At 42.4% G+C, this 22267-nt stretch overlaps 1 protein-coding gene across 17 annotated transcripts in view; it reads right to left on the reverse strand.

Annotated features, from left to right (window-relative positions):
• Window positions 1–22267, reverse strand: part of l(1)G0196 (inositol hexakisphosphate and diphosphoinositol-pentakisphosphate kinase) — a 1071245-nt gene that overhangs the window by 766005 nt on the left and 282973 nt on the right. For 16 of the 17 annotated variants that reach the window (XM_070103279.1, XM_070103280.1, XM_070103277.1 and 13 more), the window contains one exon: window positions 5022–5234. In XM_070103279.1, the coding sequence (XP_069959380.1) occupies window positions 5022–5234 (213 nt within the window). The remainder of the gene's footprint in view (window positions 1–5021; window positions 5235–22267) is intronic. The other variant, XM_070103273.1, reaches the window with a different exon arrangement.

Consider the following 22267-nt stretch of genomic DNA (forward strand, 5'->3'; position numbering starts at 1 on the left):
AGCCCTTCGCTCTGAGCTCGCCACCACCGATTGGAATGCTCTTCTCCAAGGGGATGTTGACAACCAAGTGAAAGCCTTCACTGGACACATCCTTAATCTACAACAAGAACACATTCCTCACCGGCAATATGTGACGAAGCCTACAGATCAGCCTTGGTTTGGCTTTCGTTGTAGAGAGGCTGCTACTGCTAAGTACAAAGCATGGCAAAGGTATAAGAGACATCCTACCACCTATAACAGGAACTTGCACAGGCAAGCCTGTAGGCATATGGGTGACGTTCAAAAGTGGGCCATTGCTAAATGGGAGGTGGACACTAAAAGAAAGCTAGCATCAGGTAGGGTAGGCTCCAAAACCTGGTGGTCCCTGGTCAAGGACAGACAAGGTTATCTGCCTGATGAACTCATTCCACTTCTAAATCGACAGGATGGGACCACCTCTACTAGTAGTCAAGAGAAGGCGGACCTCTTTGCTGAACACTTTGCTACCAAAATGCAAGTTCCTGATCCAGCAAGGGACCCTCCTTGGCTAGCTGCAAGAACTGTGTCAAAACTGTCAGTGGTGACAATAAGGCAGGAGGAGGTGCATTTCCTTCTTAAATCGCTTGACCAAGAAAAGGCTGTGGGCCCAGACAAGTTGAGCCCAAGATTGCTGAGATGTGCAGACCAGCTAGCAGCACCTCTAACTCACATCTTTCAGCACTGCCTAGTACAGTGTAAATGGCCCTCTCTATGGAAAGAAACAAATGTAGTCCCTGTTCACAAAAAGAAGAGCAGAGCAGAAATCAGCAACTACAGACCAGTGTCACTCCTGTCAATCACTGGTAAGATCCTTGAGACAATAATCTCAAGACATATAGCAGAGTTTTTTGACTATCACTCATTACTTTGTGATCGTCAATATGGCTTCAGGAAAGGTTACTCTGCTGCTGATCTGTTGTTAAACCTCTCCACTAAGTGGCACCAGTCACTGGATGAATCCAAAGTCAGCTGTGTGGTAGCACTGGACATTGCTGGCACTTTCGACCGGGTGTGGCACCAGGGCCTCTTAGCAAAACTTCAAGCACTGGGAATTGCAGGCTCTATGCTATGTCTCCTCAGTGATTACCTTCATGGTAGATCTCTAAGTGTAGTTCTCAATGGAACGGAATCAGCAAGACATCCTATTGGGGCAAGTGTTCCACAAGGAAGCGTGCTGGGACCATTGTTATGGAATGTCTTCTTCAATGACCTTCTTCATCTCATCCCAGAATCACATGCATATGCAGACGACTGTACACTGACATTCACTTATCCAAGAGAAGAAATGCCAGCTGCTCTAAGCTACATCAATCACCAGCTGAGAGCTATATCAGCTTGGGGGAATAGATGGCAAGTAACATTTGCACCTGAGAAAACGCAAATGATGATCGTCTCTAGGCGTCATGATGGTAATGTTGGTGCAGTAGTAAGGATGAATGGTAGGGTGTTGACACCTGGAGAAGAAGTTGATATCCTTGGGGTGAAATTTGACTCCAAACTAACCATGAAGAACCATGTTGTAAATCTTGCAAACAAGGCAGCCAGGAAGCTTACAGCACTTCGCCGTATCTCGCATCTACTTGACAGTTGGGGTTGCAAGATTCTGTACGAGGCACAAGTACGCTCACACCTTGAGTATGCTCCACTTTCTTGGTTTGCCTGCCCCCCCCCCTCTCATCTGCAACTGCTTGACAGAGTAGAGAACAGAGCAAGACGTCTCATCTCTCGCCTGGACCCATGCTGGACAGGTCCGTCATTTCAGCAGAGCCTTCAACATAGGAGGGATGTGGGTGGCCTTACTGTTATGTACAAGGCCAATATTGTCAAAGTACCACACTTGGATCCACTTCGAGGACAGCGTGAAACAAGCTTTTATGCCACAAGATGGGCAGAAAGCAGCAACTGTACCCTTCTCCAGAACTTCACTCCATCTGAGATCATATATACCCAGGATGACTCGAGTATGGAACACATTCGTACAGCATAATGATGTCAACGAGATAAAGTCAGTTGATCAAATGAAAATGCTGGCCCACAGATGGCTCCAATTTCATCCTGTTCCCTACTTGTATGTCTCATAACAATAAAAATGCTTTCAAATGAGCTGATGTAGGTAACAGCTCTTAGCTTGCCAATAAAGTTAGGAATCCTTAACCTGTAAATAGCTTGTCAATAAAGCTAGGGATCCTTAATCTTGTCAAACCCTGTGTAAAAAAAAAAGACTGTACTATGCAAGTGCACAAGGTATGCAAGAAATGAAGCAGATTTATATTGTGCTAAACAAAAAATAAGCAAAGTACAGAGTCTATGATCTAATGGGAATTGACATTAAAACTATACTATGTTGTATAATGTAGCATAAACTCTCATAATTCACACAACCTTTCCTCACCCAAAATATACCTTTTACTTTCAAAATACCAGAAGTTGCAGGTGAAAAAAAGAAACACCTTAATGCAGGGGCAAAATATGCCCCTTTCATGGCTAATAAGCCTAAGCAAGAGTTTAATGCTGATAAGGCAGATGTGTTTTGGAAGGTGCTGTCATATATCGTACATCTAGAGACAAGAAAACTGCACTTGCATTTAAGGCAGTGAAGGATTGCTTTAACTTCCTTTTATGTGCTAATCATCAGATGATGTTAGGCACAAGCCTTTGTTATTTAACACTTCAGTAATCTTACTGCTTTAAAAGGCAAAAACAAATGCACTTCACCTGATGTTGCATGCTCTAATTTGACAGTATGGATGAGTAAGACCTTGTTTACTAAGTGGTTAAATATTATTTTCTTCCCTTCATCAAGATATATATGAGCAGAAAGAACCTTGGATTCAAGGTTCTCCTCACCAATCATAATTCCTTTAGTCATCCTCAACTTTTGCAAGATGTGTACACAAATGTGAAGGAAGCGTTTTTACTATCAACTAACGGATTGAAGAGTGATTGAAACATTTTAGTGCCACTACATACACACGGTGGTGCAGAAATTCTTGTGGAAATGGACAGTAACCTGAGACACTGGAGTGTCAGAATTCTGGCATCAATTTAACATTGCAGATGCATAAAAGCTCCACGGGACCAAGTACCCCAAGAAACAATAAATTTAGGCTGTATAATTTAACAACTGTTTTGACTTCAGCCCACAAACCAGAGCCATCCCCCTCAGCCAATGAATCACAGCCATCCACCTCAGCCCATGAACCACCTTAACCAATAAATCACAGCCACCCACTTCAGTCCACCAGCCACAGCCATCCACCTCAGCCCATCAATCACAGCCATCCACCTTGGCTCACCAACCACAATCATCCACCTCAACCTAGTAAGGTTACAGCATCCTCTCCACTGTTACACAAACAGAATTTAAGGTACACAGAAAAACTGTTTTATGTAATCTTCTTAGCTACACATTCATTTGTCTGACTGCTTCAGAATTTAAAACAAAAAACATTATTCATGTAATTGTTTTTTCAGTTACAAGTACAGCCACACTGACTATGGGATTATCTTAAGTTAAATGTGCATACTGTACCTTTATATGTTCATAAACCTGTTTGCCCCAAAACATATCTAGATCAACAAGCAACGTCATCTACAAAATAAGGTATCAAAAACAATAATTTTTCATTTTTTTACTAAACAAGTTTAAAAAAATTGTTTGGTTTCTCAGGAAGTGTTATTTAAATTATACAGTAGACCATTATTTAGCACGAGTTTATTTGGCACAATTTGAGCATAGCACAATTGAAGAATTGCGGCACAATTTTATGTAACACGTCGTATGATGAATTTAACACGGTTCAGTTTGCGGGAAGGTAAAAAAAAACTTCCCTTTTCCTCAAGTGGCCGCTTTGTTGTCGTTCAGCTGGGGAGACCTCCCGCCATCCCCAGCCACCCCCGACACCACCCCACCATCAAAGCATTCGTACTTCATACGTGTCCAGTCCAACTTCTATGCTACAAGCTTTTGATTTTGAATTGTGTTTTGATCTTTTAATTCCTATATCTTGTATCTACCAAGCAATCATGGCACCCAATAAGCATACCAGTGTTGCTCAAAGTGGCAAGAAAAGGTGTAAACATTTAAGTCTTAGAATTAATGAAGGAAACAAAGATATTAGACAAGACATCCTGTGGCCATAATGAAGTGTTACTTTGTACACATAAAAAAAGGTAAACGCAAGTTTGTGTGACTGACTTAGTGACTGACTGCTTACCGACTTACTGAGTGACTTGACTGATTTAGTGAATGACTTGACTGACTTACTGAATGACTTGACTGAATTACTGAACGATTTGACTGACTTACTGAATCACTTGACTGACTTACTGAACGACTTGACTGAATTACTGAACGACTTGACTGAATTACTGAATGACTTGACTGACTTACTGAATCACTTGACTGACTTACTGAATCACTTGATTGATTGAATGACAAAGTTAGACACTCCAGTACAACCATCAACTTCAGTACCAGAACCTCTACCATCCACCTCAGACCAGTAGGGCTGCAGCATAACTCTCCACTCTCTTCACAATCATCCACAAATACTATTATTTCTGTTACATTTGTAGTCTTAAGCAATAAAAACAACATAATACATCACAACAATGAACTGCAAGTACCTATTCACTTTTATTTTTGTAAGATGTGGAGGCCTAAAAAAAAAAAGTTGTTTGGCTTTTTTGGGGCTCCCAGGAACGTAACTCTATTTTTCCAATAAGTTGTTCAGTTCATCTAACACGGATTTTTACCACACACGGTGTTTTCAGGAACATAACTACCGTGTTAAATAATGGTCTACTGTAAGTTGTTATTTCATGAGTAGCGCAGCTTCCCCAAACCTAACCCCTGTGAATTATGAGAGTTCGCTCCATCTTATTAAAGCAAAATGTCAAGTTTCACAGTATGAAACTCAAGGTGTCAATAAACTAGCAAACGATATTAGTTAGCAATTGAAAGGTTGTGTTATGTACCTGATATGTAGGGATAACAATACCTTTAATATCACCTCCTCAGGAAATATCACAGTGCGGATAAATTCAAACTCTTCTAAGCGGGTGAGGATTTCTTTCATAGGTTTGGAGCCAGACTTTTTCTCCATGGCACAGATCGCCACCACCACCTGCTTGACAGGTGGTATATCAGGCTCATCCTCCATGTTGCCCAGCCAGCCACAACCATCTGAAGATGACGCTTCCCCAGCATCATTCTGAAATGCAAGACAATGTCTACCTGGTTATTCATGAATAATTTAGCTGAATGACATTTTAATAAATATAAACTTGGTTAAAGTGATGAAGAAAATTTTATGAAAGTGACAGAGTATACGAAGAATGTTTTATGAAATGGGATTCTAATAAATGGTAACTTTGTAAAAAGATGAAAAAATATAAGAACATATCAAACATATGGTTAGTGGTTGCCAATGAAAGGAGATACAGTACCAACAATTTTAAATACAGCACTGTATGTAGGGTGTACATTATACAATGGTGGAGAAATTAAAAGGAAGAGAATTATGGAAACCGAATCACATTTCCCTTTGAAATGAAGAATACTAGTACAATACCTACTATCTGTACACCATGCTTAACCACCCAGGCAAAACATTTAAGCAACACCTTCAAGCAAAATCATTCAGATATTAAAATGCAAAAAAAATTCAACCATTAGGTTTGAGAATCCAAGTAAGTAAAAATGGAATAACAAACAGCCATAATATAGCATTCTCCTCTTATTTTTACCATGATCATATCTTTATGCTGGTGAGGGACTTTTGATCCATAGAATTAAAACTATCCTACCCTTACCTTGATCAAACCCAATTACTTCCCACTCCCCAGATGCTGCATAACCCTTTTTAAGTTAAGTGTTTTCCACGATAAAATATTGCAATACTATAACAAAGATCTTGATGCAGGTTAGGTTCATATCTGAAATTGTAAATCCTTACTGAATACCTGTAGGTTACCTTTTGTCAATTTCAGGGGTTACTGCCCCCTACAGAGAAGCCAGAGGTGCAGCAGTGGAAGATAGCATCACAGGTAAGCAGGAACGAGCAGTAAAGTAGGTCATGATGCTATGATGCTAGTTTCCAACTGTTGAACTAATATACAAGTCTCCATCATCTTGCTTCAGGTAGATCAAGGTTAATGAAGTGACCATCTTTTATTAAGGCTAAGGGATTCGATGTCTTTTAACAAGGCTAAGAGACAGCATCTTAAAATGGCCTCTCTTCTTTCACTGTCTCCAGCATAACAGTCATCTCTGTATTGGACTGAAAAAGCTTACTATGCAGGTGAAACAACTTATCAATAAAAATACCCAGGTGTTGCACATGTTTTATTCATCAGCTTGTTGGAATTAAATAACATTAATGTTATGATACTTGTCCAACACAGCAACAGCATTGAATTATGTTGCAGGAATACTACAACTCTACTGCCAACCCATGGCCCAACTCACAGATCCTGCCCACAACTGCTGTGCCTTTCCTCTAGCTCTAAGAATGGCAAAGCAAATGGCTACTGGAGTTCAATCCAAACAAGTGAAAGACAAATAAATCGGAGAAGTTAGAGGAAAATCAGATACAGGAAGAAATTACAAAAAAAAAAAAAAATAAATAAAAAAATAAAAGCATGCAAGGTGAAGGATCCGAGAGTGAACATGACATCAAACATATCACCAGAGGTACACACACAAGCTACATAACACTGAGTGGGCCAGGAATCCACTAGCAGCAACAGCCTGTTTGACCAGGCAAGCATCAAACAAGGTTGTTACATACGTAACAACCCTGGAAGTGAGGATTAATGGCGACATGACAACAATCGAACTTAAGTTAAATGACTCTTACAGGAACCAGGAGAGACAGGAGGAGCTTAAAGCTATTAGTGAAATTGAAAGAAATTAAAAATATTTCTTTTCATGTGCCAAAAACAAGGCAAATACCACATCTAGTATCGGGCCCTTACTCAGACAGGATGGGACTTACACAGATGACAACAAGGAAATGAGTGAAATATTGAAATCCCAGTACGACTCTGTGTTTAGTGAACCACTAATCGGTCTGAGGATCGACGACCCAAATGATTTCTTCATGAATGAGCCTCAAAACTCCATAAATGTATGCCAGATTTCCGACATTACCCTAACTCCGATAGATTTCGAATAAGCCATTGACAACATGCCCATGCGCTCAGCCCCGGGCCCAGACTCGTGGAACTCTGTTTTCATTAAGAACTGCAAGAAACCCCTCTCGCGTGCCCTAAGTACACTATGGAGGAGGAGCTTGGACATGGGTGAAATTCCAGTCACTTAAAATGACGGATATAGCCCCACTCCATAAAGGTGGCAGCAAAGCATTAGCTCTGACGTCCCACATCATAAAAATCTTTGAAAGAGTGCTAAGAAGCAGGATTGCAAATCACCTGGATTCCCAAAATCTGCACAATCCAGGGCAACATGGGTTCAGGGCAGGTCGCTCCTGCCTCTCACAACTACTGGATCACTATGATATGGCCTTGGATGCACTGGAAGAAAATCAGAATGCAGATGTAATATACACAGACTTTGCAAAAGCATTTGACAAATGCGATCATGACGTAATAGCCCATAAAATACGTGCTAAAGGAATAACTGGGAAAGTGGGGAGATGGATCTTCAACTTCCTAACAAATCGAACACAAAGAGTAGTGGTCAACAGAGTTAAATCGGAGGCTGCCATAGTGAAGAGCTCTGTTCCACAAGGCACAGTACTCGCCCCCATCTTATTCCTCATCCTCATATCAGACATAGACAGAGATATACATCACAGCACCGTATCATCCTTTGCGGATGATACTAGGATCTGCATGAGGCTGTCATCTGCTGAGGACGCGGTTAACCTCCAAGAAGATATAAACAAAGTTTTCCAGTGGGCAATGGTAAACAATATGATGTTCAATGAGGACAAATTCCAACTACTCCGTTATGGAAAACTGGAGGAGATAATAACTAGAACAGTGTATACTACAGACTCTGGCCATACAATAGAGTGAAAAAATCATGTAAGGGACCTGGGAGTAGTAATGTCTGAGGATCTCACTTTCAAGGATCACAACAGTGCCACGATCGCACATGCAAAGAAAATGATAGGATGGATAATGAGAACGTTCAAATCAAGAGATGCCAAGCCAATGATGATCCTTTTCAAATCAATTGTTCTCTCTAGGCTGGAATACTGCTGTACATTAACATCTCCATTCAAAGCAGGTGAAATCGCAGATCTAGAGAGTGTACAGAGATCCTTTACTGCACGTGTAAGTTCTGTCAAGCACCTTAACTACTGGGAACGCTTGGAAGCACTTGACTTGTACTCGTTGGAATGCAGGAGGGAGAGATACATCATAATCTACACTTGGAAAATCCTGGAAGGAATGGTCCCAAATCTGCACACAGAAATCACTCCCTACGAAAGTAAAAGACTGGGCAGGTGATGCAAAATGCCCCCAATAATAAGTAGGGGCGCCATTGGTACACAAAGGGAAAACACCATAAGTGTCCAGGGCCCAAGACGGTTCAACAGCCTCCCATCAAGCATTAGGGGAATGGCCAATAAACCCCTGGCTGCCTTCAAGAGAGAGCTGGACAGATACCTAAAGTCAGTGCCAGATCAGCCGGGCTGTGGCTCGTACGTTGGACTGCGTGCGGCCAGCAGTAACAGCCTAGTTGATCAGGCCCTGATCCATCGGGAGGCCTGGTCATGGACCAGGCCGCGGGGGCGTTGATCCCCGGAATAACCTCCAGGTAATGAAAGAATGAAATAAGACAGGCCCTCAGATTCCATCACTTAATTTGAGAACCCATCCTGTGTAATGGAGTGCTACAGGAAAAACATCCTGCGTGATGGGTGTGTTAGGTTTACCTGGAGGATGTTCTGGGGGTCAAAGCCCCCCCTCCTGGCCTAGTCCTTGACCAGGCCTCGTGGTGGATCAGGGCCTGATCAACTAGGATATTACTGCTAGCCGCACGTAGTCCAACGTACGAACCACAGCCCGACTGATCGGGTTATGACTAAGTATCTGTCCAGTTTATTCTTGTTTTAACCTTGTAAAATGTCATATTTCATGGTTACCACACTATATGGTACATCTAATTTTTTGATAATTTACAAAATATCATCTCCACGCACATAGGTGGTTATGGATGGATCAGTCGGAAGTGGCCTCAGCTCACACACTGAGGGATCGGGGTTCGATCCTCTGACTAGAGATAAGGCTGGGCAAGCTTTCTTACACGTGCTACCCCAGTTCACTACATTGTAAAATACTCCAAACTTCAGAACACCCGTGACTTAACCTGATTCCTCATTTTTCTTCTTCTCCCTCTTCCCCTTTCCTCTTTCCTTTTTCTCCTTTGGGTTGTCTTTTTTCTGCCTCGTGTATTTGTTCCTTCATGATTTATGTATCCCCCCCCCCTCGGTGTTCTTGCTGCTACCCTCTGTGGGCACTTAGCTCCCTTGCAGTGCTCCTCTTTCCTAGTATATTACTGGCTCCTCCTCCTCCTTACTACCTTCCCCACTACTACTACCTTCTACCTCCACCACTACTACTACCTTCTACCTCCACCACTACTACTACCTTCTACCTCCACCACTACTACTACCTTCTACCTCCACCACTACTACCACTACCATCAATTCTTGCCTGTAAATACCCCGCCTTCTCTCCTTTTCGTTAGCGTGACTTTGTAAATGGTCTAAGTCGGACCGAAACATCGTCGTAAACTCCTCCCTTTTATGTGCGGGTTATTTGTGCATTTCACCTAACAGTAAGTAGATACATAAGTGTTAGTGTGGGTCGCATGGTGGGGAAGAAGACGAGAACCCCAATGGAAATAAGACGGTCTGATGACATGGCTTTATTGGGTTATCCTTCATTATCAAACATCCAGGTTAATAATTATTAGATGGAGAATTTGTTCGGATTATAATCCGAACAAATTCTCCATCTTTTTCTTCACGAGATTTTCGGAACGACGACTAGCTCTATATCACTTTGTCTGGGTTCTTCTTACGTAAGTTGACTAATATGTGGAAGTCACAATATTACTAATATACTTCAGTCTTCTTGGTGGCTCTCGGCTTATTGTACCTACATGAAAACTGGTGAGAAGCAAGGATGGTGAGAGGCAAGGATGGTGAGAGGCAAGGATGGTGAGAGGCAAGGATGGTGAGAGGCAAGGAAGGATGGTGAGAGGCAAGGAAGGATGGTGAGAGGCAAGGAAGGATGGTGAGAGGCAAGGAAGGACGGTGAGAGGCAAGGAAGGACGATGAGAGGCAAGGAAGGATGGTGAGAGGCAAGGATGGATGGCGAGAGGCAAGGAAGGATGGTGAGAGGCAAGGATGGCGAGAGGCAAGGATGGCGAGAGGCAAGAATGGCGAGAGGCAAGGATGGCGAGAGGCAAGGAAGGATGGTGAGAGGCAAGGATGGCGAGAGGCAAGGAAGGATGGTGAGAGGCAAGGAAGGATGGCGAGAAGCAAGGATGGTGAGAGGCAAGGAAGGATGGCGAGAGGCAAGGAAGGATGGTGAGAGGCAAGGAAGGATGGCAAGAGGCAAGGAAGGATGGTGAGAGGCAAGGAAGAATGGCGAGAGGCAAGGATGGTGAGAGGCAAGAAGGGATGGTGAGAGGCAAGAAGGGATGGTGAGAGGCAAGGAAGGATGGTGAGAGGCAAGGAAGGATGGCGAGAGGCAAGGAAGGATGGCGAGAGGCAAGGAAGGATGGTGAGAGGCAAGGAAGGATGGCGAGAGGCAAGGAAGGATGGTGAGAGGCAAGAAGGGATGGTGAGAGGCAAGGAAGGATGGCGAGAGACAAGGAAGGATGGTGAGAGGCAAGGATGGCGAGAGGCAAGGAAGGATGGTGAGAGGCAAGGAAGGATGGTGAGAGGTAAGGAAGGATGGTGAGAGGCAAGGAAGGATGGTGAGAGGCAAGGATGGCGAGAGGTAAGGAAGGATGGTGAGAGGTAAGGAAGGATGGTGAGAGGTAAGGAAGGATGGTGAGAGGTAAGGAAGGATGGTGAGAGGCAAGGAAGGATGGTGAGAGGCAAGGATGGCGAGAGGTAAGGAAGGATGGTGAGAGGTAAGGAACGATGGTGAGAGGCAAGGAAGGATGGTGAGAGGCAAGGAAGGATGGTGAGAGGCAAGGAAGGATGGTGAGAGGCAAGGATGGCGAGAGGCAAGGAAGGATGGTGAGAGGCAAGGAAGGATGGTGAGAGACAAGGAAGGATGGTGAGAGGCAAGGAAGGATGGTGAGAGGCAAGGATGGCGAGAGGCAAGGAAGGATGGTGAGAGGCAAGGAAGGATGGTGAGAGGTAAGGAAGGATGGTGAGAGGCAAGGAAGGATGGTGAGAGGCAAGGATGGCGAGAGGTAAAGAAGGATGGTGAGAGGTAAGGAACGATGGTGAGAGGCAAGGAAGGATGGTGAGAGGCAATGAAGGATGGTGAGAGGCAAGGAAGGATGGTGAGAGGCGAGGATGGCGAGAGGCAAGGAAGGATGGTGAGAGGCAAGGAAGGATGGCGAGAGGCAAGGATGGCGAGAGGCAAGGAAGGATGGTGAGGCAAGGAAGGATGGTGAGAGGCAAGGATGGCGAGAGGCAAGGAAGGATGGCGAGAGGCAAGGAAGGATGGCGAGAGGCAAGAATGGCGAGAGGCAAGGAAGGATGGCGAGAGGCAAGGATGGCGTGAGGCAAGGAAGGATGGCGAGAGGCAAGGAAGGATGGTGAGAGACAAGGAAGGATGGCGAGAGGCAAGGGAGGATGGCGAGAGGCAAGGAAGGATGGTGAGAGGCAAGGAAGGATGGTGAGAGACAAGGAAGGATGGTGAGAGACAAGGAAGGATGGTGAGAGACAAGGAAGGTGAGAGAAGGAAGGATGGCGAGGCAAGGAAGGATGGCGAGGCAAGGAAGGATGGCGAGAGGCAAGGAAGGATGGTGAGAGGCAAGGCAGGATGGTGAGAGGCAAAGCAGGATGGTGAGAGGCAAGGAGGGATGGTGAGAGGCAAGGAGGGATGGTGAGAGGCAAGGAGGGATGGTGAGAGGCAAGGAAGGATGGCGAGAGGCAAGGAAGGATGGTGAGAGGCAAGGAAGGATGGCGAGAAGCAAGGAAGGATGGTGAGAGGCAAGGATGGCGAGGCAAGGAAGGATGGTGAGACAAGGAGGGATGGTGAGAGGCAAGGAAGGATGGTGAAAGGCAAGGAAGGATGGTGAGAGACAAGGAAGGATGGTGAGAGACAAGGAAGGATGGCAAGATGCAAGGAAGGATGGTGAGAGACAAGGAAGGATGGCGAGAGGCAAGGGAGGATGGCGAGAGGCAAGGAAGGATGGTGAGAGGCAAGGAAGGATGGTGAGAGACAAGGAAGGATGGTGAGAGACAAGGAAGGTGAGAGAAGGAAGGATGGCGAGGCAAGGAAGGATGGCGAGGCAAGGAAGGATGGCGAGAGGCAAGGAAGGATGGTGAGAGGCAAGGCAGGATGGTGAGAGGCAAAGCAGGATGGTGAGAGGCAAGGAGGGATGGTGAGAGGCAAGGAGGGATGGTGAGAGGCAAGGAAGGATGGCGAGAGGCAAGGAAGGATGGTGAGAGGCAAGGAAGGATGGCGAGAAGCAAGGAAGGATGGTGAGAGGCAAGGATGGCGAGGCAAGGAAGGATGGTGAGACAAGGAGGGATGGTGAGAGGCAAGGAAGGATGGTGAAAGGCAAGGAAGGATGGTGAGAGGCAAGAAGGGTTGGTGAGAGGCAGTGAGGGATGATAAGAGGCAAGGAGGGACATGGTGAGAGGCAAGAAGGGATGGTGAGAGGCAAGGAGGGATGGTGAGAGGCAAGGAGGGATGGTGAGAGGCAAGGAAGGATGGTGAGAGGCAAGGAAGGATGGTGAGAGACAAGGAGGGATGGTGAGAGGCAACGAAGGATGGTGAAAGGCAAGGAAGGATGGTGAGAGGCAAGAAGGGTTGGTGAGAGGCAGGGAGGGATGATAAGAGGCAAGGAGGGACATGGTGAGAGGCAAGAAGGGATGGTGAGAGGCAAGGAGGGATGGTGAGAGGCAAGGAAGGATGGTGAGAGGCAAGGAAGGATGGTGAGAGGCAAGAAGGGTTGGTGAAAGGCAGGGAGGGATGATAAGAGGCAAGGAGGGAGATGGTGAGAGGCAAGAAGGGATGGTGAGAGGCAAGGAGGGATGATAAGAGGCAAGGAGGGAGATGGTGAGAGGCAAGAAGGGATGGTGAGAGGCAAGGAGGGATGATAACAGGCAAGGAGGGAGATGATAAGAGGCAAGGAGGAAGATGTTGAGAGGCAATGAAGGAGATGCTGAGAGCCAATGAAGATGCTGAGAGGCAATGAAGATGCTGAGAGGCAACGAATGAGATGCTGAGAGGCAATGAAGGAGACGGTAAGAGGTAAGGAAGGAGATGCTGATAGGCAGGGAGGGTGAGCAAGAGGCAAGGGAGGGGGCAGTGAAATGTACCGTAATTAGTTACTAAGTACAAATCATATAAGACACAATTCTCACTTAACCCCAAATATTCAGGAAAAACTTTGGATGATGTGTCGGTCCTGGACCATTATCAAATCATGACTTGACAATAGTCCAGGATGCTACTGCGAGTTACCTAGTTTCCTCTCCACGTTGTGGGTAAGGTGTTAATAATAATAATAATAATAATAATAATAATAATAATAATAATAATAATAATAATAATAATAATAAATGAAATATTTTCCACAAGGTACACCTGACATTACATATGAAAAGCCTCTGGTTATGTAAAGCTCTTCAGGCAGATACGATATTTTCTTCATCTGTATAATTTGCAATAATGATTAAAGCTACACGCGAAGAATGCGCTGGCTGAATTCCACATACACTTAGGAAATGAAAAAGACACGTCATGTGCGACATGTGTGTACCCGCGTCATCAGTAAGGCTACTCAGGTGTTGCACGTCATATTCATTAACTTGTCAGTATTGCATACTATTATGCAACGATACTTCAAGTGGGTGGTACTCACACCAATACTGTACAGTTGGTCATTGAGGGTTATGGGAGTAAACGCTGTCCCTGTTTCTACATACTCTCTCCATACCCTAGCTGCTGCCTAGCATAATTGCTAGGCTTTTCTGTCTTATGACTACTTCTGACATTTATTTCCCCATGTTTCTTATTATCTTAGATACCTTAACAATTTAGGGAAAAACTGTTAGTTCACAGGGTTTTAATTTAAAGCCTATCGACTACTCTAGGGTCAAAAATACTTTAATTCCTCAAATACGGATTAAACTCTCAGCATACACATATATACACTGGGAGAAACACACCTCTCAAGATATACAGTACATATTTCATATTTAACAATTTGAGGCGTGGTATGAGAAAGGGCCTCAGGGACGATGGTCTACGGAACCATAAACAGATACAAGGTACAGTATTTCCCTGTGTTTCTTAATAACTATTACCCCTGTTTCCTAAACAATTAAAGAGGTGTGGTATAAGAGCGGGTGGCAGGGACGATGATCCAGGGAACCATGAACATATACAAGGGTATGACCTCGTGCACTCTTGTGTTAAGACAGGTAGGGTGTGGTTCACGCCCAACCATCACCTTCACAAGTCTCCCCGGAAGCCTACATTCTAGACAACCCACACCACCCCACCCACCACCACCAACAACTCGCATGTAAGTTATGCAGATAACCTTCGTCCTGCATTATCATCTGCAGGGCCAGGGTGATATGCACCTGGTAATGAAGCATTAATGCATCATAGATACACACAAAACAGCCCTCACATCACTACAATAATACACCATTAAAGAATAAATAAATTCGGTACCGTAACAGGAACTAAACACAGCCCCTATTATTATTATTATTATTATTATTATTCACGGAAAACATGGAGGGATAAGAAATGGAGGGGAGAGAAACGCAGATGCTGAGGGAAGATCATTATAAAGCTACAAATTATTTTACTAAAACACCATGAACAACAGTTATCTTGATACAATAATTTTTAATTTTCACTTTGTGAAATATTGTATACAAATTATTTTTTGCATGGTGCTGTACTAAAATGAAAGAAATATAATTTAAACTAATTCTACTAAATTTATTTTGGATCAGCATACATTTAGCTAGCATTACTTAAAATCAATGAAATACGTTTATTTCACAAGAAAAAGTAAAAGCCAGCAATCTTGCCAGAATGCAAAATATTTTACAGGCCTTCATTTCATATAAGCTAAGAGAAAGTATAGAACCGGATCATCCATCATCACACAGAGGAAACAGATGACACTATACCCAGTATAATACAGCATCAACTGTTACACTGCAACAGATGACAGACTAACCAACCACTATTACAGTTGCAGCAACATACAACATAATGACCACCAAGATAACAACCATTACTGCTGCAATAAGACACAATGACCAACAACACAATAACTATTACATCTTCAACAACGGATGACACACTAACGAGGCAACAATTACAGCTTCATCAGATGACAAAATGGTTAACAAGACAACTATTACAACTGCAACATCTGACATGTTTGCAACAACATTTCATCAAACAAGAGATGCCATGGCAATAATAATACTTGTATAAGACACATGTGCAACACTGTATCTTTATGGCCGAAACGTTTCATCGGTACAGCAGATTACTTCAACCGAATACAGAGGTGACTAATATACTGAAGACATTCGAAGAGGTAGAGATTTAGAGGAGTTCGGTCCCATAACACCATTTAAGGCACGCGAAACTGCTGGTAAAAAAAATTTATTTCTGAAAAATTATACAAGGAAATGGCTCCAAATCCACAATAATTTTATTCAAAAACAGAAAGGCGTTTATAATGTGCTAGTAACTCTACAAAAATAGTATATTAAAGAGGACCACCTTGATGCCTGTGACGGGTTCTTGATTCAAGAGACTAGAGCCATCCTCTCCTTTGTATCAAACCTATCTCCCGGTCCCTAGGCACTGTATAACCCCTACGCATTATTTTAAACAGTGCAAGAAGTAGGCAAAGACAGCTATCAACCTTGGACCCAAGGTATTTAAATACCCTTCCTTTATTGACATTAGTATTATGAAAAAGCAATAAACCTACTGGGGTAATACACCACCTAGGGAATACAAAGCAATCAATTTCGATCCAAGTGGAAGTCAGGTCCAATTCCTTGAATCAAGAGCCCCTCATTAACATCAAAGCTCCTTCCCCGAGCGGCCATCAGTGACGGGCGAAATTATATGCCCATAATTGTACTTAAACAAATACCTTCCACAGACCTATAACCCTTCCGGGAACAGTCAAGGTGCAGTGTCTACGTTAGACCGCCAGCTGCTAGCATCAACAGCCTAATATACCCATCGGTCAAGAAGCCACATAAAGACAATACATATACATTAATATACAGTATTTTAAATCCAGTGTCTACACTGCGAAGGAAGGTTGGGGATGTTGCATTTCGGAATAATCATTCAAATTGTGATGTCTGTGCACTGGCGAGACAGCTATTAAATTAGTGATGGTGAATGAGGTTTCCATTTTTCTGGTCATCCTGCCTCGGTGGGAGACGGCCAGTGGGTTTCAAAAATAATAGTTCAAAATCATGTTTATTTGTTTGGTGTAAAGCCTATAACTAAGTGAAGATTGTTCACCAGGGCTAGTAGGTTACATTACACCTCTACAATCACATAATGTATATCCACGATATTATTAATCCTTAAAACAGGGATTGCACTCTGAATATATACCTAGATATGCACCTCTCAGTGTACAGTGCATACACTAACATACACCTCTCAGTGTAGTGTACACACCGACATACACCTCTCAATTTACAATGTATACACCAAGATAAAAACCACTTAGTGTAATGTATACACCGTTACAGACCTCGGTGTCTAGTATATATATCGATATATATACCACTGTACAGTATATTGAGTATATACACCAAAAGTTACACACCTCTCGGTATATATATATTATATATATATATATATATATATATATATATATATATATATATATATATATATATATATATATATATTATATAATAATAATGTCGTGCCGAATATGTAAAACTGGTCAATTAGCAAGAACTCATTTAAAATTAAGTCCTTTCTGAAATTTTCTCTTATACGTTTAAAGATATATTTTTTTCATTAATGTTAATGTAAAAAAATTTAATTTTGCACCAAAAGAATCTTAGAAAACTTACCTAACCTTATTATAATAAGAGCAATTTATTTTAGCCTAACCCAACTAAATATATTTTATATTTGTTTACAGTAATTTAATACTAAACAAACACAGTGAAATATATTTTTTTCGTTAGGTTCAGAATGATCTTGGCGAAATTATTGCATACACAAATTTTCACTTGCCCTATATGGCAAGATGAGCGTTGCTATTTAAGCCAAGATCGCAAGTTCTGCCTATTCGGCACGACATATATATATATAGACGACCGACTTGTTGGAAAAAAAAAATATATATATATTATATATATATATATATATATATATATATATATATATATATATATATATAAACACTGATCTCTGGCTGAAGGAGACTCGAACCTACGAACCTTGGAACAAGGTACGCAGTGCCTTACCATTCTCACCACACTGGACCAATACCTTGGCGTCCAGCTTGCGCTAGACGTTTGATCCAAGGCAGCCAGCTTTCAGGGAGAAGGCTTACAGCTTTTCATCTCATCCCCTGCATGCATCAGCCTTACTAGAGATTTTAACAATGCAAGGAATTTGCAAGAGCAGGCGAAATATACACAAACACTGATCTCTGGCTGTAAGCCTTCTCCCTGAAAGCTGGCTGCCTTGGATCAACGTCTAGCGCAAGCTGGACGCCAAGGTATTGGTCCAGTGTGGTGAGAATGGTAAGGCACTGCGTACCTTGTTCCAAGGTTCGTAGGCTCGAGTCTCCTTCAGCCAGAGATCAGTGTTTGTGTATATTTCGCCTGCTCTTGCGAATTCCTTGCATACATATATATATATATATATATATATATATATATATATATATATATATATATATATACATATATATATATATATATATATATATATATTTAGATGTACACTTCAGCGCACATTATATACTGAATATATACACGAAGAGATACACCTCTTCATAGATACGAGATACACTTCTCGGTGTACACAAAGTACACATTTTTCACTGCAAGAGATATTTACCATTGGGTACTTAAGCCTCGTGTCCATTTAAAATATAATATGAAGTAATTATAAATAGCCTTGTGAACTGTTTGGTAATGTTTCTTATAAGGATGTCATCAAGTAAACGTCATACTCAGTAACCTTGGTAGAATGCAGAGGCACCGAGCTTATAATCTGATAGAGTTGGCATTGAGCGAAATGTTTTTATGCGAAATGTTTTTATAATTAAGGCTTACGCTGTTTCACATGTGTTTATCCTCATACTGAATATACACATGATTTTTTAATATTTTGCTTACTGACAGACTTCTAATTAAATAGCACATATAGCGACTTTGTGACGTAACTATTGATACTATGGAAAAAATAGAATCAAACTGGAATCAACAACGACAAAAACAATAAAAAAAATAAACTCAACTTTTGTCAAAAATTGTATATAGTGAAGAATAAAAGTCACACTACCGTCCCTGGAACAATTCATAAATAACCCGCACTTAAGTGGAAACATGGAAAGATGTTTGTCTGTCCCAGACCACTGACTACTCTAGACAATGTTATATCAAATGATGACATTTACAAATAAACAGGTAAATGATAATGATATTTATCTAAATTTAAATATATAAATAGTTTAATGATAATAACAGTAATAGGAGCAAAGTTATTTTGTATTTAGGATTTGCGTACAAAGCACAGGAAAAAAATACATGATTTAAGATTTTTCATCAAGGGGAAAAACGATAAATAGCCCCCCAGTGGCCATACAGGTACTTAGGAACAGAAGAAATTCAAGTTCGATCCGAGGAAGAGGGTTAAGTCCGGTTCCATGGATTAAGAGCTCCTCATCGGAATCAAGAAACTCCCTGGAGAGGATAGCACATATGTTACGGCTACACATTAAGTACCTATGTATATTTAACATAGGATAACCTAATAAAATCAATGATTGTCATTAGTGTGCAATACTGGATAAGCGCTAGTTACCCGTTGTCAGTACAACAGAAGGTACAGGATATCTACCAAGAGGTTCAAAACTATGTTTACAACACTGAGACTTCACTTCAATATCTGTTTAAGAGCTTCAAGTATTCCTGAAGCTTGTGTATACGTGAACTGCAGTATACCTGTGACATACCTGTAGAAAGTGTCAAGGATTCTTCTAACCTCAGGTATTCAACCTTGTTGATACCCTCAATGAGGTTCCTTGATGCTGGAATTAAGACCTGTGTTCCAATTCCTTGAATCGTGCCTGAATGCTTTCCATTCCCATAAGTACATTACGACAGCTACGGGTTTAGCGCTCCCCACGAATGTAAGAATAATATCAGAATAACCCTGTAGCCTACAAGATTGATGATGCTGTTGCCGCTAAGGGTCGCAGACTTACTTAACCAGAACTCTATAATTGATGAGTTGGGAGCAAGTACTGGTCCAGTTTCATCTTGCAAACTTCTGGCTTTAACAGCTAAGTTGGCAGTGATTTACATGTAATATACCTGTGACCCATCTGGAGAGTTTTCCTACTCTTGCGACTCGGCCTGTGGCCAAACCTTCCTGCTGACTACCTGGTCAACCAAGCTGTTGCTGGCCCACATACGTTGCAGAACAAGGTATCACTGAGACAACGTTCTGCTCCGAGCAAAATCTTGCCTCAATGACTGACGAAATAGTAAAACACATTGCGGCGTGGGATTCGAACTTATGGCAAGTCAGTGCTAAAGCTAACATATATGCTAACATATCACTGTACTATGCTGGCCCAAATAAAACCTTTCTTTTGCTATTTGTCTTTTCTGAACTACTATCGGCAGAACGTTATTAAGCAACGATAACAGTATAGTACCATGACAGTCTGGATTATGGCTGAATGATTCTTTTACAATACCATATACCTGGCTGTTACCATATTTTACAATGAATGAAAAAGTGGAAGACAAGGTATTGGGCGAGACGTGATGGGGAGCACGTAGTCACTGTGAAACTGGGTATAACCTCCATACCTTCGTAAACCCGCCTTCACCACTCGCGCTCTAATACAAACTTCTGATCCTTCCAGGGAGATAACTTGAATCAAACTAGATGTAGCTTCCCCATAACTACAATTATACTATTACTAATACTATTACTGCTGCTGCTGTTACTACTACTACTACTAATAATAAAAACAATAACAAATAACTATAATAATAATAATAATAATAATAATAATAATAATAATAAAGTATAATAAAAAATAAACTATAATAACTATAACATAACAGCTATAATAATAATAACTAATATAATAAACTATAATAATAAGAGCCCAAGTTTTGTACTCATCCTGAATGCCTAATATACTCGTTAAGTGAAAGAATTAAAATAGATTTTAAAAATATATATAATCAATAATTACATATGGTAACTACACAAAATATGGCAACTCTTACACTTACGTAAAGGCTACCTAAATACGACTTGGGGGGGAGGGGGGGTCACCGCCACCGAAACCCGGTTCCAGAATTTGAAGGCTAGGAACTGTTATCTTACCTCAGCTCGCATCAATACCCAGTATTATGATACACTAACACCTCAGGATGCTGCTATCCTACTTCAGCTTATTTCAAAAACTGGACATGACTATTACTGTAAATTCATGTTTATAATGTAAATATTCAAATAGTTCCGGGGAGAACCTTGAGTTTTCCCTGAGGTACGTTTGTCTTCTGAGGATGATGGTCCCCAGTAAACTTCTAGAGGTGGTACCTCCCTATATTAAAAAAAAAAAGTGTGTGTGTGTGTGTGTGTGTGTGTGTGTGTGTGTGTGTGTGTGTGTGTGTGTGTGTGTGTGTGTGTGTGTGTGTGTGTGTGTGTGTGTGTGTACTCACCTAGTTGTACTCACCTAGTTGAGGTTGCAGGGGTCGAGTCCAAGCTCCTGGCCCCGCCTCTTCACTGGTCGCTACTAGGTCACTCTCCCTGAACCATGAGCTTTATCGTACCTCTGCTTAAAGCTATGTATGGATCCTGCCTCCACTACATCGCTTCCCAAACTATTCCACTTCCTGACTACTCTGTGGCTGAAGAAATACTTCCTAACATCCCTTTGATTCATCTGTGTCTTCAGCTTCCAACTGTGTCCCCGTGTTGCTGTGTCCAGTCTCTGGAACATCCTGTCTTTGTCCACCTTGTCAATTCCTCTCAGTATTTTGTAAGTCGTTATCATGTCCCCCCTATCTCTCCTGTCCTCCAGTGTCGTCAGGTTGATTTCCCTTAACCTCTCATCATAGGACATACCTCTTAACTCTGGGACTAGTCTTGTTGCAAACCTTTGCACTTTCTCTAGTTTCTTTACATGCTTGGCTAGGTGTGGGTTCCAAACTGGTGCCGCATACTCCAATATGGGCCTAACGTACACAGTGTACAGGGTCCTGAACGATTCCTTATTAAGATGTCGGAATGCTGTTCTGAGGTTTGCTAGGCGCCCATATGCTGCAGCAGTTATTTGGTTGATGTGCGCTTCAGATGTGCCTGGTGTGATACTCACCCCAAGATCTTTTTCCTTGAGTGATGTTTGTAGTCTCTGGCCCCCTAGACTGTACTCCGTCTGCGGTCTTCTTTGCCCTTCCCCAATCCTCATGACTTTGCACTTGGTGGGATTGAACTCCAGGAGCCAGTTGCTGGACCAGGTCTGCAGCCTATCCAGATCCCTTTGTAGTTCTGCCTGGTCTTCGATCGACTGAACTCTTCTCATCAACTTCACGTCATCTGCAAACAGGGACACCTCGGAGTTTATTCCTTCCGTCATGTCGTTCACAAATACCAGAAACAGCACTGGTCCTAGGACTGACCCCTGTGGGACCCCGCTGGTCACAGGTGCCCACTCTGACACCTCACCACGTACCATTACTCGCTGCTGTCTTCCTGACAAGTATTCCCTGATCCATTGCAGTGCCTTCCCTGTTATCCCTGCTTGGTCCTCCAGTTTTTGCACTAATCTCTTGTGTGGTAC

Source organism: Cherax quadricarinatus, chromosome 85, assembly GCF_038502225.1.
Source record: "Cherax quadricarinatus isolate ZL_2023a chromosome 85, ASM3850222v1, whole genome shotgun sequence".
Taxonomy (NCBI): Eukaryota; Metazoa; Arthropoda; class Malacostraca; order Decapoda; family Parastacidae; genus Cherax; species Cherax quadricarinatus.